The 15,781-nt window shown below is 44.4% G+C and overlaps 1 protein-coding gene across 2 annotated transcripts in view; it reads right to left on the reverse strand.

The window, feature by feature from the left end:
• Nucleotides 1–13,822: 13,822 nt before the first annotated feature.
• SUFU (SUFU negative regulator of hedgehog signaling) overlaps nt 13,823–15,781 on the reverse strand; it is a 112,780-nt gene continuing 110,821 nt past the window's right edge. For both annotated transcript variants that reach the window (XM_082266812.1, XM_082266811.1), the window contains exon 12: nt 13,823–15,134. In XM_082266812.1, the coding sequence (XP_082122938.1) occupies nt 15,045–15,134 (90 nt within the window). In that variant the 3' untranslated portion in view covers nt 13,823–15,044. The remainder of the gene's footprint in view (nt 15,135–15,781) is intronic.

Here is a 15,781-nt window from a genome sequence, read left to right on the forward strand (position 1 = left end):
ATAGGTCTATAGGCGTAGTTAAGCTTTGTTAACCCCTTTTCCACTTAGTGTCCTACTCCTAGGAAGCACATAACCCATCTGTCAAATGGATATGAAGCTGTGTCCGTCAATGAACAAAAGAGAAATATTAGTTTCCTAGGTGTTCTGTTCACACCACAAGGCTGGTGTTGTGGTTTTTTTTTTTCCTGTGCAGAAACATGCAATACATGTAGCATTTTTCTGCACAGAAATAAAACCCTCATGACACCAGTGTTGTGGTGTGAACAGGTCACTTAGAAAAGAATGGTTTTCTTTGTGCCCTTGGTGCAGAAAACACACATCTGCACTAGGTGTGAACAAAGTCTCAAATGTATTCAGATAAAATGTATCAGAATCTATATTACCATAGCTTTCTGTTAAAACGGTTACACTGTTAACACACTGGATTCTCCAGGGCTCTGTTACATGAGCATGACGACAGATTGCTCTACAACCTTGCCTTAAGTAGCATCTCCGTACACTGTATCCATGCCGAATTCCACATTACAAGGTTAAATTACAAGTGCTCTTTTGCTATGTCAGAATACAAAATGTTCTACAAATTTAATGCAACAGAGCCAGGGAAAATGCAACAATTCAATATTAAAAAAGTGGTATTAAAGGAGAAGTCCAGTCAAAAACTAACACTAATCCTGCTCTTTGCCACATTTTAAGACTATTCTATCTAACCCTGTAAAACAAAAATAACTGTGTTTATCTTTTCTACACCCAATCTGGTCTACAGCAACGGAAGCTCTGTGCAGCAGACGACTGACAACAAAATGGCTGGGAAGGGATGTCCCTGTACACTTACTCTGGGGGGTTAAGTTGTCGAGTGCCTCTCTTACACCCGCCTTTATGCTGAAACCGTCGCTGACAGCTCAGCGTGGGGTGGGACGTGACCGGACCAGGTGTAGAAAAGGTAAGTACAGTGATTTTTGCTTTACAGGGTTAGATAGAATTGTCTTAGAATGTGGGAAAGTGCAGGTTTAGCATTCATTTGTGACTGGACTTATCCTTTAAACCCAAAACTGCAATATATTGCAGCATACCAATCCTTAGATGTGACGGCTGCAATAGGATTCCTTTTTAGGCTATTTCCCTGTTTTCACCTGGTGATCCAGCTTAGTAAGACACCTCCTATATTATAATGTCCACGCTCTGGATGAATGCACACAGGGGGCACAGCAGACAGCATTTTTAATTGGGGGGGCTGGGATATTATTAAATGTATTAGCATCGTTAAATACACTAACAAACTGAAGCCAAACTCCAGCTGAGACAGCAGATATAGCAACACAGTTTGTTTTTGGGATAAATATTTTACAGAAATAAAAAGCTGCTCATTGTAAGCACCACTGTCAGAGTGGAATGGTTTGTCTTAACACTCTCTTATATGATACATTTGCAGGAGAGTTTGTTCTGTTGACAAAAACAGACTTGCTGGGCAGATCACCAGTAAAAAAACAAAACAAAAAAAAACAAATGCAGCCTTCACATCTAAGAATTGGTAAGCAGATATACTGTATAATAAATGTTTACTTTTGGGTTGCATAGTTACATACATAGATTGTGAGGTTGAAAAAAGACATCAGTCCATCCAGTTCAACCTATGATGTGTGTGTGTTTGCTGTTAACCGTACATTGTATACCCATGTATGTTGTGGTCTCTAAGGTGCCCATCGAATAGTTTTTTGAAACTATCGATGCTCCCTGCTGATACGACTGCTTGTGGAAGAGAATTCCACATCCTTACTGCTCTGACAGTAAAGAACCCCTTACGTAATTTAAGGTTTTTCCTCTAGTTTTAGTGAGTGTCCACGTGTCTTATTGTATTCCTTTTCTCTGAAAAGTTTGTTCCTTATGCTAAGGTCATCACCAGTACAGTATTTGTAAATTGATATCATATCCCCCCCTCAATAGTCTCTTCTCCAGAGAGAATAAGTTCAGTGCTTGTAGTCTTTCCTCATAGCCGATGCCCTCCATTCCTCTAATTTTTTTTTGTTGCCCTTTTCTGGACTCTCTCCAGTTCCAGCACATCCTTCCTGAGGACCGGTGCCCAGAACTGGACAGCATACTCCAGATGAGGCCGGACCAGAGTCTTGTAGAGCGGGAGAATAATATCTTTATTTCTGGAGTGAATCCCCTTTTTTATACATGCCAGTTTTTTGTTGGCTTTGCTTGCACCGGCTTGGCATTACATGCCACTGCCAAGCCTGTTGTCCACTAGTCCCCCAGGTCCTTTTCCATCTTAGATTCACCCAGAGGTTCCCCCCCTCTAGTGAGTAGCTTGCTTTCGTGTTTATGACGCCCAAGTGCATTACTTTACATTTTTCAACATCAAACCTCATCTGCCATGTAGTTGCCCACCCCATTATTTTGTTCAGGTCCGCTTGTAAGGTTTTCACTTTCTGCATAGAAGATATTGGCATGCTTAGTTTAGTATAATTTGCAAATACCGAGATTCTGCTAGATATCCCCTCCTTTAGGTCATTTATGAATAAACAGGATTGGTCCCAGGACAGAACCTTGGGGGACCCCACTTTCCACACCCGCCCAATCTGAGTACTCCCCATTTATCACCACCCTCTGGACTCTCCCCTGGAGCCAGTTTTCTATCCAGGTACTCACCCTATGGTCCATACCAATGTACCTTAGTTTGTACAGTAAGTGTTTGTGGGGAACTTTGTCAAATGCCTTTGCAAAGTCCAGATACACCACATCCACAGGCTTACCTTTGTCTAAATGGCAACTCACCTCATCATAGAAGGTTAATAGATTGGTCTGGCAATCTGGGTTGATTACTGCTTTAAAAAGTTTACCCATACCTATGTTTATTATTTTCATGGGTTGCATAAATAAGGCACAATATTTTATTTTCCTGGGTAATGTGCTGCTCCAGTAGTAGTGACTGTCTGAAGAAGGCCTAGGTTCTTAGTCACAAGCTGAAGCCAAGGATCAGTCACAAGCTCAACTCTTTGTTTTCTTCACAGGACCAACTGCCTAGGCTTTAAGTAAGCCTGTGAGAAGAGATATAGGTTAGGTAGTTGATTTTTCTTTTTGTTATAGATAGAACGCTTTGAGGGTGCTCTATTCCAGAGCTAATAAGGCAGGTGCATGCAACCAGTGACATCCAGTGGGCTTCCATCATGAATATTTGTTCCAGTCTATGGCCTACCAGGTAAAGAAACAAGGAGCAGATTGAAAATCCCAAATAATTAAATGGCAGCTCCCATAGAAATGCCCTCATACATTACCTTTCCGAAATGTTGCAAGCGCTAAAGGAAACCTGGCGCAGCATTTTCACCAAGGAGGATTTAAAGTGTTACTAAACCCAGGAGCCTGCACTGGTCATCATTCAACTGACTGAGTCAGAGAGGGTGAGTATTGCAAAAGAAAAAAAACCTGCTTATCTTAACCAGTTCTGGACTGGAAGAATTTGCCCCCATTTTTGGCGATTCGGCACTGTGTTACTTTGTTTAATTTATGTCCTTTTTTCCACACTAACAGAGCTTTCTTTTGGTGGTATTTGATCAGCTGTGCGATTTTTTTTTTTGCGCTATAAACAAAAAAAGAGCGACAATTCTGAAAAACACACAATATTTTTCACTTTGTGCTATACAACATTCCCAAAAAAGAAAAAAAAAATTAAAAAGCATTTTTTTTTCATCCTTTTAGGCCAATTTGTTATCTGCTACATATTTTTGGTAAAAAAAAAAAAAAAAATGAATAAGCGTGTATTGATTGGTTTGAACAAAAGTTATCATGTCTACAAACTAGAGGAAAGCGTTATGTCATTTATATTTTTTTATTTAGTAGTAATGGCGACAATCTGCGCTTTTTAGCGGGACTGTGATATTGCAGTGGACAGATCAGACCCCTAACTGACATTTGACACTTTTGGGGGGGACCAGTGACATTACTACAGTAATTAGTGCTAAAAAAAATATGCACTGTTACTGTAATAATGACACTGGCAGGGAAGGGGTTAACCTAGGGGTGCTCAAAGGGTTAATTGTGAGCCTAGGGGAGTGTTTACTAACTGTGGGGGAATGGGCTTGTGAAATGATCACAGAGACCTGTGATCCTATATAGAAGGATCACAGGCGCTCTGATCATTTCAGAGAAAACAACAGTCTGCTGTGTTTACAACAGCTGACCGTCCTTTCTCAACGGGGAGTGATAGCGGGTGCACAGAGGCAATCGATGCCGCCGATTCCGTGGATCGGCATTCCCGCTGCCTAGTGGGGGGCGGAAGCCTGCCGCCCGCAGCGGGCGCTCACCCCCAGGAGGGCTCCCACGGATCGCCGTACAGGTAAGGCCAATCACGCAGCCGAGCCAGCCTGCCGCAGTATATATGCGGCAGGCGGTCGGCAAGTGATTAACAGATGCTAGGGCCTTTTTTTCCCAAATCAAAGCAGGAGTTTCTGAAGTATGTCAGAATTTCTATTATGCCTGTAAAGGTTCGCATTCAAGTGGACTTGTTCTGTAATGTTGAAGGTCAGTGTAGCTATGTGAGAGGGAATATTGGAGGTATTGGCTTTGGGACTAGTACGGACAACTCTTCTTTTACAGGATGCCTTTTTTAGCAGCAGAATCACTAAAAAATCCTGGCAGGGTATGAAATTGCCAGGCACAGATCATCCAAACAAACCTTGACAGTATTAATGAGAAGCAGAAAGCATTGAACACTGCAGCTCTTTTGTACAAATACATTTTAATGCATTTAGTTAAAGACAAGGAGATATTTAGTGGTTTGCAAATTACAAACAAGTAATTCACAAGCTCATCTACCTGCAATCTAAACCAGTGAGAATGTACAATACAAACTACAGTAAACAATATATATATAAAAAAAAAGCAAACCAAAAAGTTATAAGTTACAAAATTAGATATGCTAAAAAGATCCAGAGATCTTTACATTATGTCCATTTACTTTCTACTATTGTATACAAAACTGAGTTTACTGAACACCATAAGTATGCATAGTCAGACTATATGTGTGCAGTTAAATGTTATACCTTACAAAGTCTTTCAGCGTTATTCAAAAAGGTGCTGCAAAGCAAATTACTATGTGCAAAGTGTAGTCCCCCAGCAGCCAATCGGATTTGAGTTGTCTGTAGTCAGATCAGTGAAAGGTTTTGATTGCCTGCTGTGGGTTACATAATGCTGCACACCACTCTACCTCATTAACTTACATAGTTAAAGTGGTATAAAACCCAAAAGCAAACCTATTGCAGCTTACCAATTCTTAGACGTAATGGCTACATTGGTTTTATCTTTTTGAGGCTTTCTTTCCTTTATTTCTACCTGGTGATCTTGCTAGCAAGTCTGTTGCTTTCCAACAAAACAAGATGTCCTGCAGATGTGATAGATAGAGGGTTGAGACAAACCATTAACACTCACAGGGGCGCTTACAATGATCAGCATTTATGTAAAACCTTTATCCCAAAAGAAACACAACTGTTACTTTAACTGCTTAAAAAGCATTTAGTAGAGTTTGGGCTTAAATTTGTTTAGTATATTTAAATCTGCTCGTACATTTAATGCTCCTCTCCCCAGATTGACAATGGTGGTGTCCGAAGGTGTGGTTGTACCCCTTTATCCCTAAAGAACCCTAAAACAGGAGGTATTTTACTAGCTGGATCTGAAAACAGAAGAGAAAGACAAAAAAAAAAAAACTAATGCAGCCACATCTAGTGTTTGGTAAGCTGCAATGTATTACATTTTTGGTTTTGGATTTACTATAGCTTTAAGAAATTTACCTTATCCAAATGTTGCTAGTGGGCTTATGTAAAATAATAATTTCTGTCTCTATCGTTTACCCTTAGGAGCCCTGTTGTAACTCTTCATAATCATAATTTATGCAAAATAGCCATAAATATTTGAATATTTATATGAATGTGCTCAATATTTGGGCCACTGTGTAGATTGGGTCAATGTAGACCTTATCCTCCAATAAATAAACTGTGTATGATGCACAGGAGCCTTTCAGGATAGAAAAGTCTCCTTGATGTCAAATAGTTAGCACTGTCCATGCAGTGATACAATGATCCCATCATACTTGTGTAGTCCAAATATATTAGCAACAACCCTTTTCAGTGAAGTAGTATATACACATTACTTCTTCATAATCCTTACATTGTCCTTTATTGATCACCTGAATGTCAGCTCAAAGCAAACTTAGAAAATGAGTAAAAAAGGCCATTACACTTGAGTACTAAATGTATGGACAAACCTTTTTTTTTCGGCTTTACTTCTCTTCTCACTAAAAACTGGAGCCAGCTGTGCCTGACCTCTCCACAATCGGTCGCTCCAGTGAACGCTAGAGGGGCAGAGTAAGGCACATTGACGAACAATCACTGTTCTCTGCTGCAAGCATACTGGGCCCTGACTGATCAACGGTCATGTGATCGGTCAGCTCTCTGTGTTAGAGCTGGGGTGGGACAACTGCAGTGTTGCATGGACGCTGCAGTCTGGGAGGCGAGTATGTTATGTTTATGGTTTTGAGAGTTTACAACCTAAAATATGTACCACCACTGAACATACAAATCTCTCATAACAAGCTGCTACATAAGGGGAGCTTAGTGCTTAAGGACGATTTAAAAACTCATACACAACCATAAGAATCACTGTACCTCTGAATTGCATTCTTATGCCTCTCCCCAACTGTATTGAATCCCATAGTGCCTTACAAAATTAGCCATCTAATACTTGGGAGTTAATCCATTACTATTTAACAGTCTGACATTCCTCTGCAGATCTTTTATTTTTTGTTAAGTGCATGATTGAAGACTTTAGTTGTGGGATTTGCGCTCAACAATAAGTCACAAAGCCAGCAGGCATAACCCATTTGAGTAAAAGATTACTTTGTACACTGTGGGCATCAGGAGGTTACCACCAAAAGCTGCACTAGTTAAACATTTTATATGGTCTAGGGCAGTGATGGTGAACCTTGGCACCCCAGAGGTTTTGGAACTACATTTGCCATAATGTTTATGCGCTCTGCAGTGTAGTTGAGCATCATGGGAAATGTAGTTCCAAAACATCTCGAGTGCCAAGGTTTAACATCACTGGTCTAGGGTTATCCATCACCTACGAACAGTTGGGCAGCTGTTTTAGAACTCAAAGATTGTTTTATTCTGGTGGCAAGCAACACTTTTATACTGAGACTCAGTCAACAAATCCACCTATATGGGAATCTCGACTTCCAGTCCCTGTGACAAGAAATGAGGAGAAACCTTACTAACATGAGCACAGAGAGCAAAATATAGTAGGTCTGACAGGAGATCAGGCTGGGGTTCGAGCTTAACATTCTCCTTATTATGTGTCCAAATTAAATACCTCTAAAGCTGGCCATACATGGATCAAAATGTGGCTGGTCCCTGAGAACTGGTCAAATTTCAATGTAAAGGCAGAGAGGCTGTACAGAAGTCGATCCACCGTTTGACTTCTGTACGAGGATTGCTCGCTGTGTATTCCGATAGTGGGGGAAATTCCCCCCGCTGTCAGAATACAGTAGCTCAGCGGAGAGTATTTCCTCATTGAGTATGTGGGTGGGGGAATCAAGTTAGGTTTTGTTTTTTAACTCAACTAGTTGGGTGAAAATACTATTTTCTTGTACTATACAACAAGATTGTACAATCTCCTTTAGATCTACCATCAGCTATGTAATACAAGGGCCAGCCTGCCTGTCTGACTAGAAACAAATTGATTGCTTAGGCTTGTTTTCTTATTACATACGTTTGATAAATCTAAAAGGAGATTGTACAATCAGGTTGTAGAGTGTAAGACAGCCTTAAGCATTTGCACAGTTTACTAAAGTGTTTGTAGAAAGACCGGTACTTGCTTTACAAGAGTCTCCCTTGTATCCTGTATAAAAAATAAAATTGGATTTTTGACTTACTGTAAAATCCTTTTCTCTGATGTTCATTGACTGACACAGCTCCAGAATATTCTTGACCATTGGGTTATACCGCCCCCTACAGGAGTATGCAACTAGGCAGGAAAAATATTTACCACGCCATGAGGCAGCCCCAGGGGATAAAATCCCCCTCCCTGCTATAGGTCCTCAGTTTTGTTACAAGCAGTGTCAGGAGAATTATACCTCCACAGAGGCATAGGTGCTGTGTCCATCAATGATCAGCAAAATGGATTTTACGATAAGTCAAAAATCCCATTTTCTCTTTCGTTCATCGACTGACACAGCTCCTGATATTCATAACCAGGGAAAACAGCAAAAAAATTAAAGGCTAAACATTAGCCAACCAGGCAACAGGTGCTCAACCAAACAACTGGAGCTCACCTGAAAACAACACACCCTCGAAGAGGATCAGGTCCCTTTAAACAGCAGCCTGCAAAACCTTGTGGCCAAAAGAAGCATCTGCAGATGCCAACACATCCACTTTATAGAACTTTTCTTAAAGTGTGCACCGACGACCAGGTGGCTGCCTTGCAAACCTGCGTCACTGACGCTAGATGACTAAAAGCCCAGGAGGCACTAAATGCCCAAGCAGAGTGCGCCTTGACAGGAAAAGGAGGAACCGGACCCCTGATGGAATAGGCCAAAACCACTGTCTGTCTGATACATATGGAAATGGTCGCAGAGAAAGCGGACAACCCTTTGAGGTCCATCCGTGAGCACAAAAAAGTGACTTCCTGAAAGACTTCGTAGCTGCCAGGTAACCCTAATTGCCCTGACCACATCCTAGGCATGCAAGTGAATTTCCCTTGGATGTTTAGGCCTGGGACACAGGGAAGGCAACACAAGTTCTTCTTCAAATGAAAATCAGAGACAACCTTTGGCAGCAACGACAGACAGGGGCGAAGAACCACCTTATCCCTGTGAATCACCAGGTAAGGTGAGCGACAGGATAATGCCGCCGATGCCGACAGCATGCATGCAGAGGGGATAGCCACTAAAAAGGCAACCTTCTGGGACAGCATAAGCAGGGGAATCTCCTGAATATTTTCAAAGGGAGGCTTCCGTAGAGCTGAAAGCACCAAATTAAGATCCCAAAGCGGCAACGGAGCCTACACTGGAGGAACCAAATGTCTGACATCCTGAGGAAAGGTACGTATCAGGGAGTGTGTGGCAAAAGGTCAGTGGGAGAAGACCGCCAAAGCCGACACCTGGCCCTCAATGGTACTCAAGGCCAATTTATGTTAACCCCCGTTGAAGGAAGGTCAAGATCTGAGCCACCGAGAAGGAGCGAGGAAGAACCCCAAGAGATTCACACCACGTAATGTACGTCTTCAACGTATGATGGTAGAACGTATTAATAGGAGGTAGATTTCCTAGCTTTCAACAGTGTAGGAATCACTGACTCTGGACAAACCTCCATCCTTTAGCACCTGGCGTTTAACCGCCAAGCCGTCAAAGCCAGAGACTGTAAAGTAGGATGGAAAATCGGTGCTTGGGATAGCAGATCCTCGAGAGGAAGCTGCCAAGGAACGTCGGCGACCAACCGCACCAGATCGGTGTACCAAGCCAGGTGAGGCCATTGAGGAGCCACTAAGATGACCGTAATCCCTTGTGCTTCAATCCTGCGTAGAAGTCTTGGCAGAAGCTTGAGAGGAGGGAAGGCGTAAATCAGACGATACTGACCCCACGGGGCCACCAGTGCGTCTGCCAGAGGATCCCTTGACTGAGCCACAAACCTCTGCATCTTTCTGTTGAGCCGAGACGCCAACAGATCCATCTTAGGGGTGCCCCACCGGAGAGAAAAAGCTGATAAAACACCTCAGGATGAAGGGACCACTCCCCATGGTCCAACGCCTGCCGACTGAAGAAAATCCGCCTGTCAATTTTCCAGCCTGGGAATGTGGACAGCGGAGAGGACTGGAATTAACTGTTCTGTTCACCTTAGAATGCCGGCTACCTTCAGAGCTGCCGGAACACTTGTTGTGTCCCCTTGGTGACTGACATATGCCATGGCCGTGGCATTGACTGAATGTGCACTGGACAACCCTGAAGACGATCCATCCAATGATCCAGACACAGTCTGATCGCTCGGAGTTCCAGGACATTGATTGGGAGTCTGGACTCTTCCAGCGTCCAGATCCCCTGAACAGAATGCTTGCTAAGGATGCCTCCCCAGCCGGACAGGCTAGCATCCGTGGTGACCACTGTCCGATACAAGGGGAGGAAGGAATTGCCAGCAGAAGCGCCGGATAAGGAAGCCACCATATTTAGGGACTCCTTTGTGCCCGACTCAGCCAGATCGGATTATCCAGAGACTGTGGAATCTTGTGCCATTTAGTCAGAATTTCCCTTTGCAGGGACCTCGGATGGAACGGTACAAAACGGAACCGCCTCAAAATGTAGACACCATGAGGCCCAGCACCCACATGCAAGTTCGGAGGGATGACCATTTGTTGGGACAGCAGGAGGAGAATTGCAGCCTGCAATTTCTGGAGTTTATCCAGAGGAAGCAGAACTCTGGCTAGGGCCGAGTCCAGAGTCAGGCCCAGCTAGTCCAGCTTTGCGGATGAAACCAGAGCAGACTACTTAAAATTCAGAATCCAGCCAAACTCCCGCAGTTTTAATTGTCATCTACAGGTTCTCCACCAGAGCAGAGGGAGACTCTGCTCGCAGAAGGAGATCGTTCAAGTAGCCCAGTACCACGATCCCCTGTTGACGTAGCAAGCTAGCACCGGGCTAACACTTTTGTGAAGACCCGAGGAGCAGAAGTGAGACCAAAGGGTAATGCCACAAACTGATAATGCTCTTCACCCACAGCAAAGCGGAGAAAATGCTGGTGACTGGCACATTTTGGAATGTGGAGGTAGGCATTCTTGATATCAATAGAGGCGAGGAAATCCCCCTGACGCAAGGATGCCATCACCCTTCGAATGGACTACATTCTGCACTTCTATACCCGCACAAAGCAGTTTAGCGCCTTGAGGTCCAGGATTGGACGCACTTTGCTTTCCTTCCTGGGCACTGTGAACAGGTTTGAGTAAAAACCCTAAAAACGTTCTGAGGTCAATCACCCTTGAAGGAACAGGTCTTGTACCGCTCCAAAGAGGCCCTGTAAGAGGTCTGGGGATGGGCACAAGTTGGAAGGAAAAAACCTTGCCGGAGGTCAAGAGCGAAACTCAATCTTGTAGCTGGACTGAATTACTTTGTGGACCCACCCGTCTTGCACCCTGGAAGTCCACGGGTCCAGAAACCAGCAAAGAAAACATCCCCCACCCCCGATACAGGTGAGGGCGCACCTTCATGCAGAAGGAGTCTTGTCCCTGGGTCTGCAGAAGCCCGATCTTGGCTTGCCAGACCAGGTTCGTTTGGATACTCCAGAAGAGGCCCTGAAAGGCTTCATAGTTACATAGTTTGTGCGGTTGAAAAAAGACATCAGTCCATCCAGTTCAACCTATGATGTGTGTGTGTGTGTGTGTGATTTGATGTTAAAACGTACAATGTATACCCCTGTATGTTGTGGCTTCGAGTCCTTGTCAGTCGACCCTGAGGGACGAACAAACTTCTTATCAGCTGAGAAGGAAGGTCTACGTCTATGACAAGGTTCCTTGCCCTTAGTAGCCTGCAGAAGAAAAAGTACTCCTCCCCCTGCGAGACCTTTAATGATGTCATCCAGGGTAGCCTCAAATAGGTGATCTCCTTGAAAAGGAAGATCAGTCAAGGCCTTTTTTGAAGTTTGATCTGCAGACCAGCATTTAAGCCAAAAGACACGCCGAATGACCAATGCCGAAAATTAGCCTGAAACAGAGAGCCGAACCACTAGGGGAGCTGCATCAAAAGAGACATCACAGATAAACTGCAGCCCCTGGACCAGCCAGTCCGCCAGCTCAGCAAAGGCAGGGAGGAGCTGTTCTGTTGTGACACTATGGCAATGGTGAATACTGGCTTCATTACCGAACCAGCCATGTGTGCATAGTGAGGGCCACAGCTTCTGCCTTCTGGTCAGCCTGATCCTTAAAGGTCAAGGACTCTTCAATCAGAATCATGGTTGCCTTGTTTAATCTGGAAACAGTCCACTTTAAGAAGGGACGCCTCATAGGATTAACGCCTAGTAAAATGCTTAGGGACCCCACAGGGACGCCTTGGTCATCCCCATTCTAACAATTCTGTCAAAATAGGCAGGGAAAGGAAACCTTTGCCGCTTTGGATGGCTTGTGAGTGCCAAAGGGCACCTGCGCCTCCATCACAGCATCGGCTGCGTCCTCCATCTTCAGTGTCTTACGCACAGATACAATCCGTGCATCCACCAGCGCCTCCTTGTGTGCAGATGTGGAGGAATCATGCTCACTATCAGAGGATTCCAGGCGCGTGGTTGCAGACCCAGTAGTGTGACCCACGTCTGCGACGGCCGAACCAGATTCAGGATCTGATGAGACAGATGAGGCAGGGGAAGGTGAGGGGCGCTTTTTGCTAGCCCGCCAACCACAAGCCACCTCCACTCGGGACACAAGGGACTCCAGGACTGCCGTGAGTGCATAAATGGATGATTGGGACCTGGGGGGCACCGAAGCCTCAGAGAGGGGGTCAGGTGGGGAAATGTGCTCCAAAGACTCCATGAGTCACCAGGGGAACCCCACAGTGTAAATCACTGCAAAGGGACAACCCCCACTGCGCTGCCAGCATCAACCGGTCGCTACGCACAAGCACCAAGGGATCCTCAGCAGAGGGAGAGGACGCCACCAGACACACCACCCACAGAAACAGGCACCTGAAGCCACCAGGAGAATCTGCACTAAATGTGCGGCAATCAGGAAGTAAAATAATCCAGGAGTCAGCACCAGGGGATAAGGAGGGTCTCTCCACTGCTAAAATCGCCACCCAGAGGGCTCCACTGTCATGGCCGCCGCTATTTCCAAAGGCACACCACAAGAAAATGGCCGCCGGACTAGACAAACATGGCCATCATGTATAGAAACATAAAGGCTACAAAATGGCAGCCCTGCGCAGCACCACGCGGCTTACAGGGACCCAGGAGGGAGACCAGGCGTCAAGGACAAATCCAGGCAGGATGGGGGGCCCTGGCAGGAGCCCCCCCCCCGCCAGATACAGCCCCCCGCACAATTGATCTTCTAGTCACCCCCCCCTGGCCACCATCGCCAGTTAGTGCCTTGCCCCCATCCCAGGAAAATGGCCAGACCACCCAAATAACATCAGCGTGAGAAGGGGGTGGGGCAGGATAAGGGACTTGGCAAGGGGGGTGCCTCCGTGAAGGAAGGAAACCCGGGGGTCTAGCCGTCCCAAGGAGGGGCCCACTTCCACCCCAAAACCCTCCAGGGGGGCAGGGGGAGACCGATACTCACCATAGCAGGAACCAGGCTGGCACCACTCCAGACAGAACCCCTCTTCATCGAAACGGGGGGCTGTCGGCCAGGATGAACGCTGTGACTCGGGTTGAGACCCGGTAATATCCGAACTCGCAGGCCAGCCCACGTCTAGTACGGCTAGGTCGCGGCCGACCTAGCGCTGAGCTGAGGTCTGTGCGTGCTCGCTAGCCAGACCGGGGTGACCACTAGATCTAGATTATCCAGCCCGTCGACCAGTTCGGCAGTTGATTGTAGATCTCACAGGAAAAAATCCGGGAGAAAAAAAAAAAAAATCAAAAAATTTTTGCCAGGATCAAAAGATCCCAGCAAGGAAATGGGTCCTTATTCGGCAGAAATTAAACTGAGTACCAATAGCAGGGAGAGGGAGTATACCCCCGGGGAATGCCCATGGGTGTAGCTAGACTTTTTCTGTCTAGTGTCCTACTCCTGCAGGGAGCAGTATAGCCCAATGGTTATGAATATTAGGAGCTGTGTCCGTCAATGGACGAAAGCGAAAAAGATACCTGGTTGTTACGGGCAATAAGCAGGTAAAGCCCTTTTGCCCCGAATGGGGCAATTTCCTCCTGCTCTGGTTACTTGGAACATAATGATCTGGTATGTTTGTTTATTCAGAATTGAAGCCATCAGGCTCATCCACAAAGCAGGGGCAGTAATTGAGTAACTAGGTCTTCATATAACCAGCTAGAACTTCCTGGTCTTTGCCCTAAATGAAATAAAGAGGTCAAATAGAGGCTTTCTGCATCCTGTGCATCAATACATTTATAGCAGCACTCTAGAACTTGACAGTATGAAATCAAAAACAGACCTTGTAGAATCTGAGAATCTAACTGTAGGCACTAAAGGAAAACCTGACCGTGTGATTCAGACCTCAAAGTTTCCTGAAGCGAGTCAATGAGTGAAAGATTAACAAGCAATTTCACCCAGCTACACAGACTTACTCCATTAGGCACTGGAACTTAATGGTTTAAGAGTCAAACAGAACATTTCCATGGCTCAGCACTACACTGAGGTCCACTGCAGTCTCATTTACAGATTAAAGTATTCCGGACTTCTATGGGACAACTTGTCATGGATCAGTCTGCAAAATCCTGCGTAATACTTTTATCTGATATTCCATTTATGAATCAAGACCAATTAAAAAAGTGTTGGGAAAGAAAAGAAATCTCTATGTACTAGAGAAGATCTGTGTATTAAATATATAATTAAATCACAATAAAAAAAAAAAAAAAAAAAAAATCAGAATACTGATAAAATCCCCCACACATCAGTTAGTGTATATATTATCTGGATCACACAGAATCAATAGTCAACTACTGAAAAGTAACACTGCGATTGTGGAAAGTCAGTCGAAGGAACAATCCTGTAGCCAGCATTGTGACCACTTGCAGGTTCCAGTGTCATACAAGAATCAAAGTATTCGGGAAACATAGCATTAGCTAAATACTAACTTGTTAAGTGAGGGTACCATCACACGGATGGCACAGAGAAAGCCATTAACTGACAGAACTGTGTATTGAAATAGAACAGGGTTCTATCAATTCAGCAAGTCAGGCAGGCAGGGATATACAGCCCGGTGCTGAAATATCACAAGTGTTGTGTTATCGGTCTCTTCTAGTGATGATTGTGCAGTAACTGCTTTCCTTTGGTTTACAGCCATAAACGGGGCTGAAAGCGGCAGAGTTCATTATCTTTCTGCGTCGTGGCTGATCTTGCCCTTTTCCTCAATGTAGTGGGTTATCAAATACGACATCTGGAAGAATGGAAATCTTTAGCTTCTTCTCTGGCCAGCTATACTCCTTTGGCAATTTCATCTGGAAAGTGAGAATAAAAGCAGTCAGCTAACATTTTAAAAAGTGAGGAGAAAATTATGATGCTTAAGTGTCACTACAGAACATGTGCCATATTACCCATGGCCAAAGTGCAATGTGTACCAGGGTTGCCAACTATCAGTAAATTTACTGACAGTTTGTAAAAAAAAAAAAAAAAAAATCAGTAACTGTTTGTAAATATCGGGGGGTGGGGGAGAATTTGTCATGATGTATTGATTTGTGTAAGTGCCAACCAGGCAAAGTACTTATGTGTATTGGCAGTGTTTCCATATCATGTTTATACTGTTTAAAAATCGATTATCTTAATTTTTAATAGGAAATCTGTCATTTTTCAGGTTGTCAGTAAAAAATGTGCTTTGTCTGTAAATTTCCCATGTTTTGTCAGTAAAAAAATGCTGCAGGAGGTCGGCAATCCTGATATGTACCTTTATTTTACTGGCCGCACACATTACCAGAGAGATAAAGACACTGTCCTTGACAGACAGTTTCACATAAACAACCATGTTTTGCAGGCAACTGGTTCCTAAAGAAATCCTGACTGCGGGGATGCCTGTCCCCTTCCTGTCTCTGAATGTCTGCACTCAACTGATTAACCACTTTGGGTCTTATTCAGATGCTGATAACTATTG

Source organism: Pelophylax lessonae (genome assembly GCF_965119305.1).
Source record: "Pelophylax lessonae genome assembly, chromosome: 9".
NCBI classification, from domain to species: domain Eukaryota; kingdom Metazoa; phylum Chordata; class Amphibia; order Anura; family Ranidae; genus Pelophylax; species Pelophylax lessonae.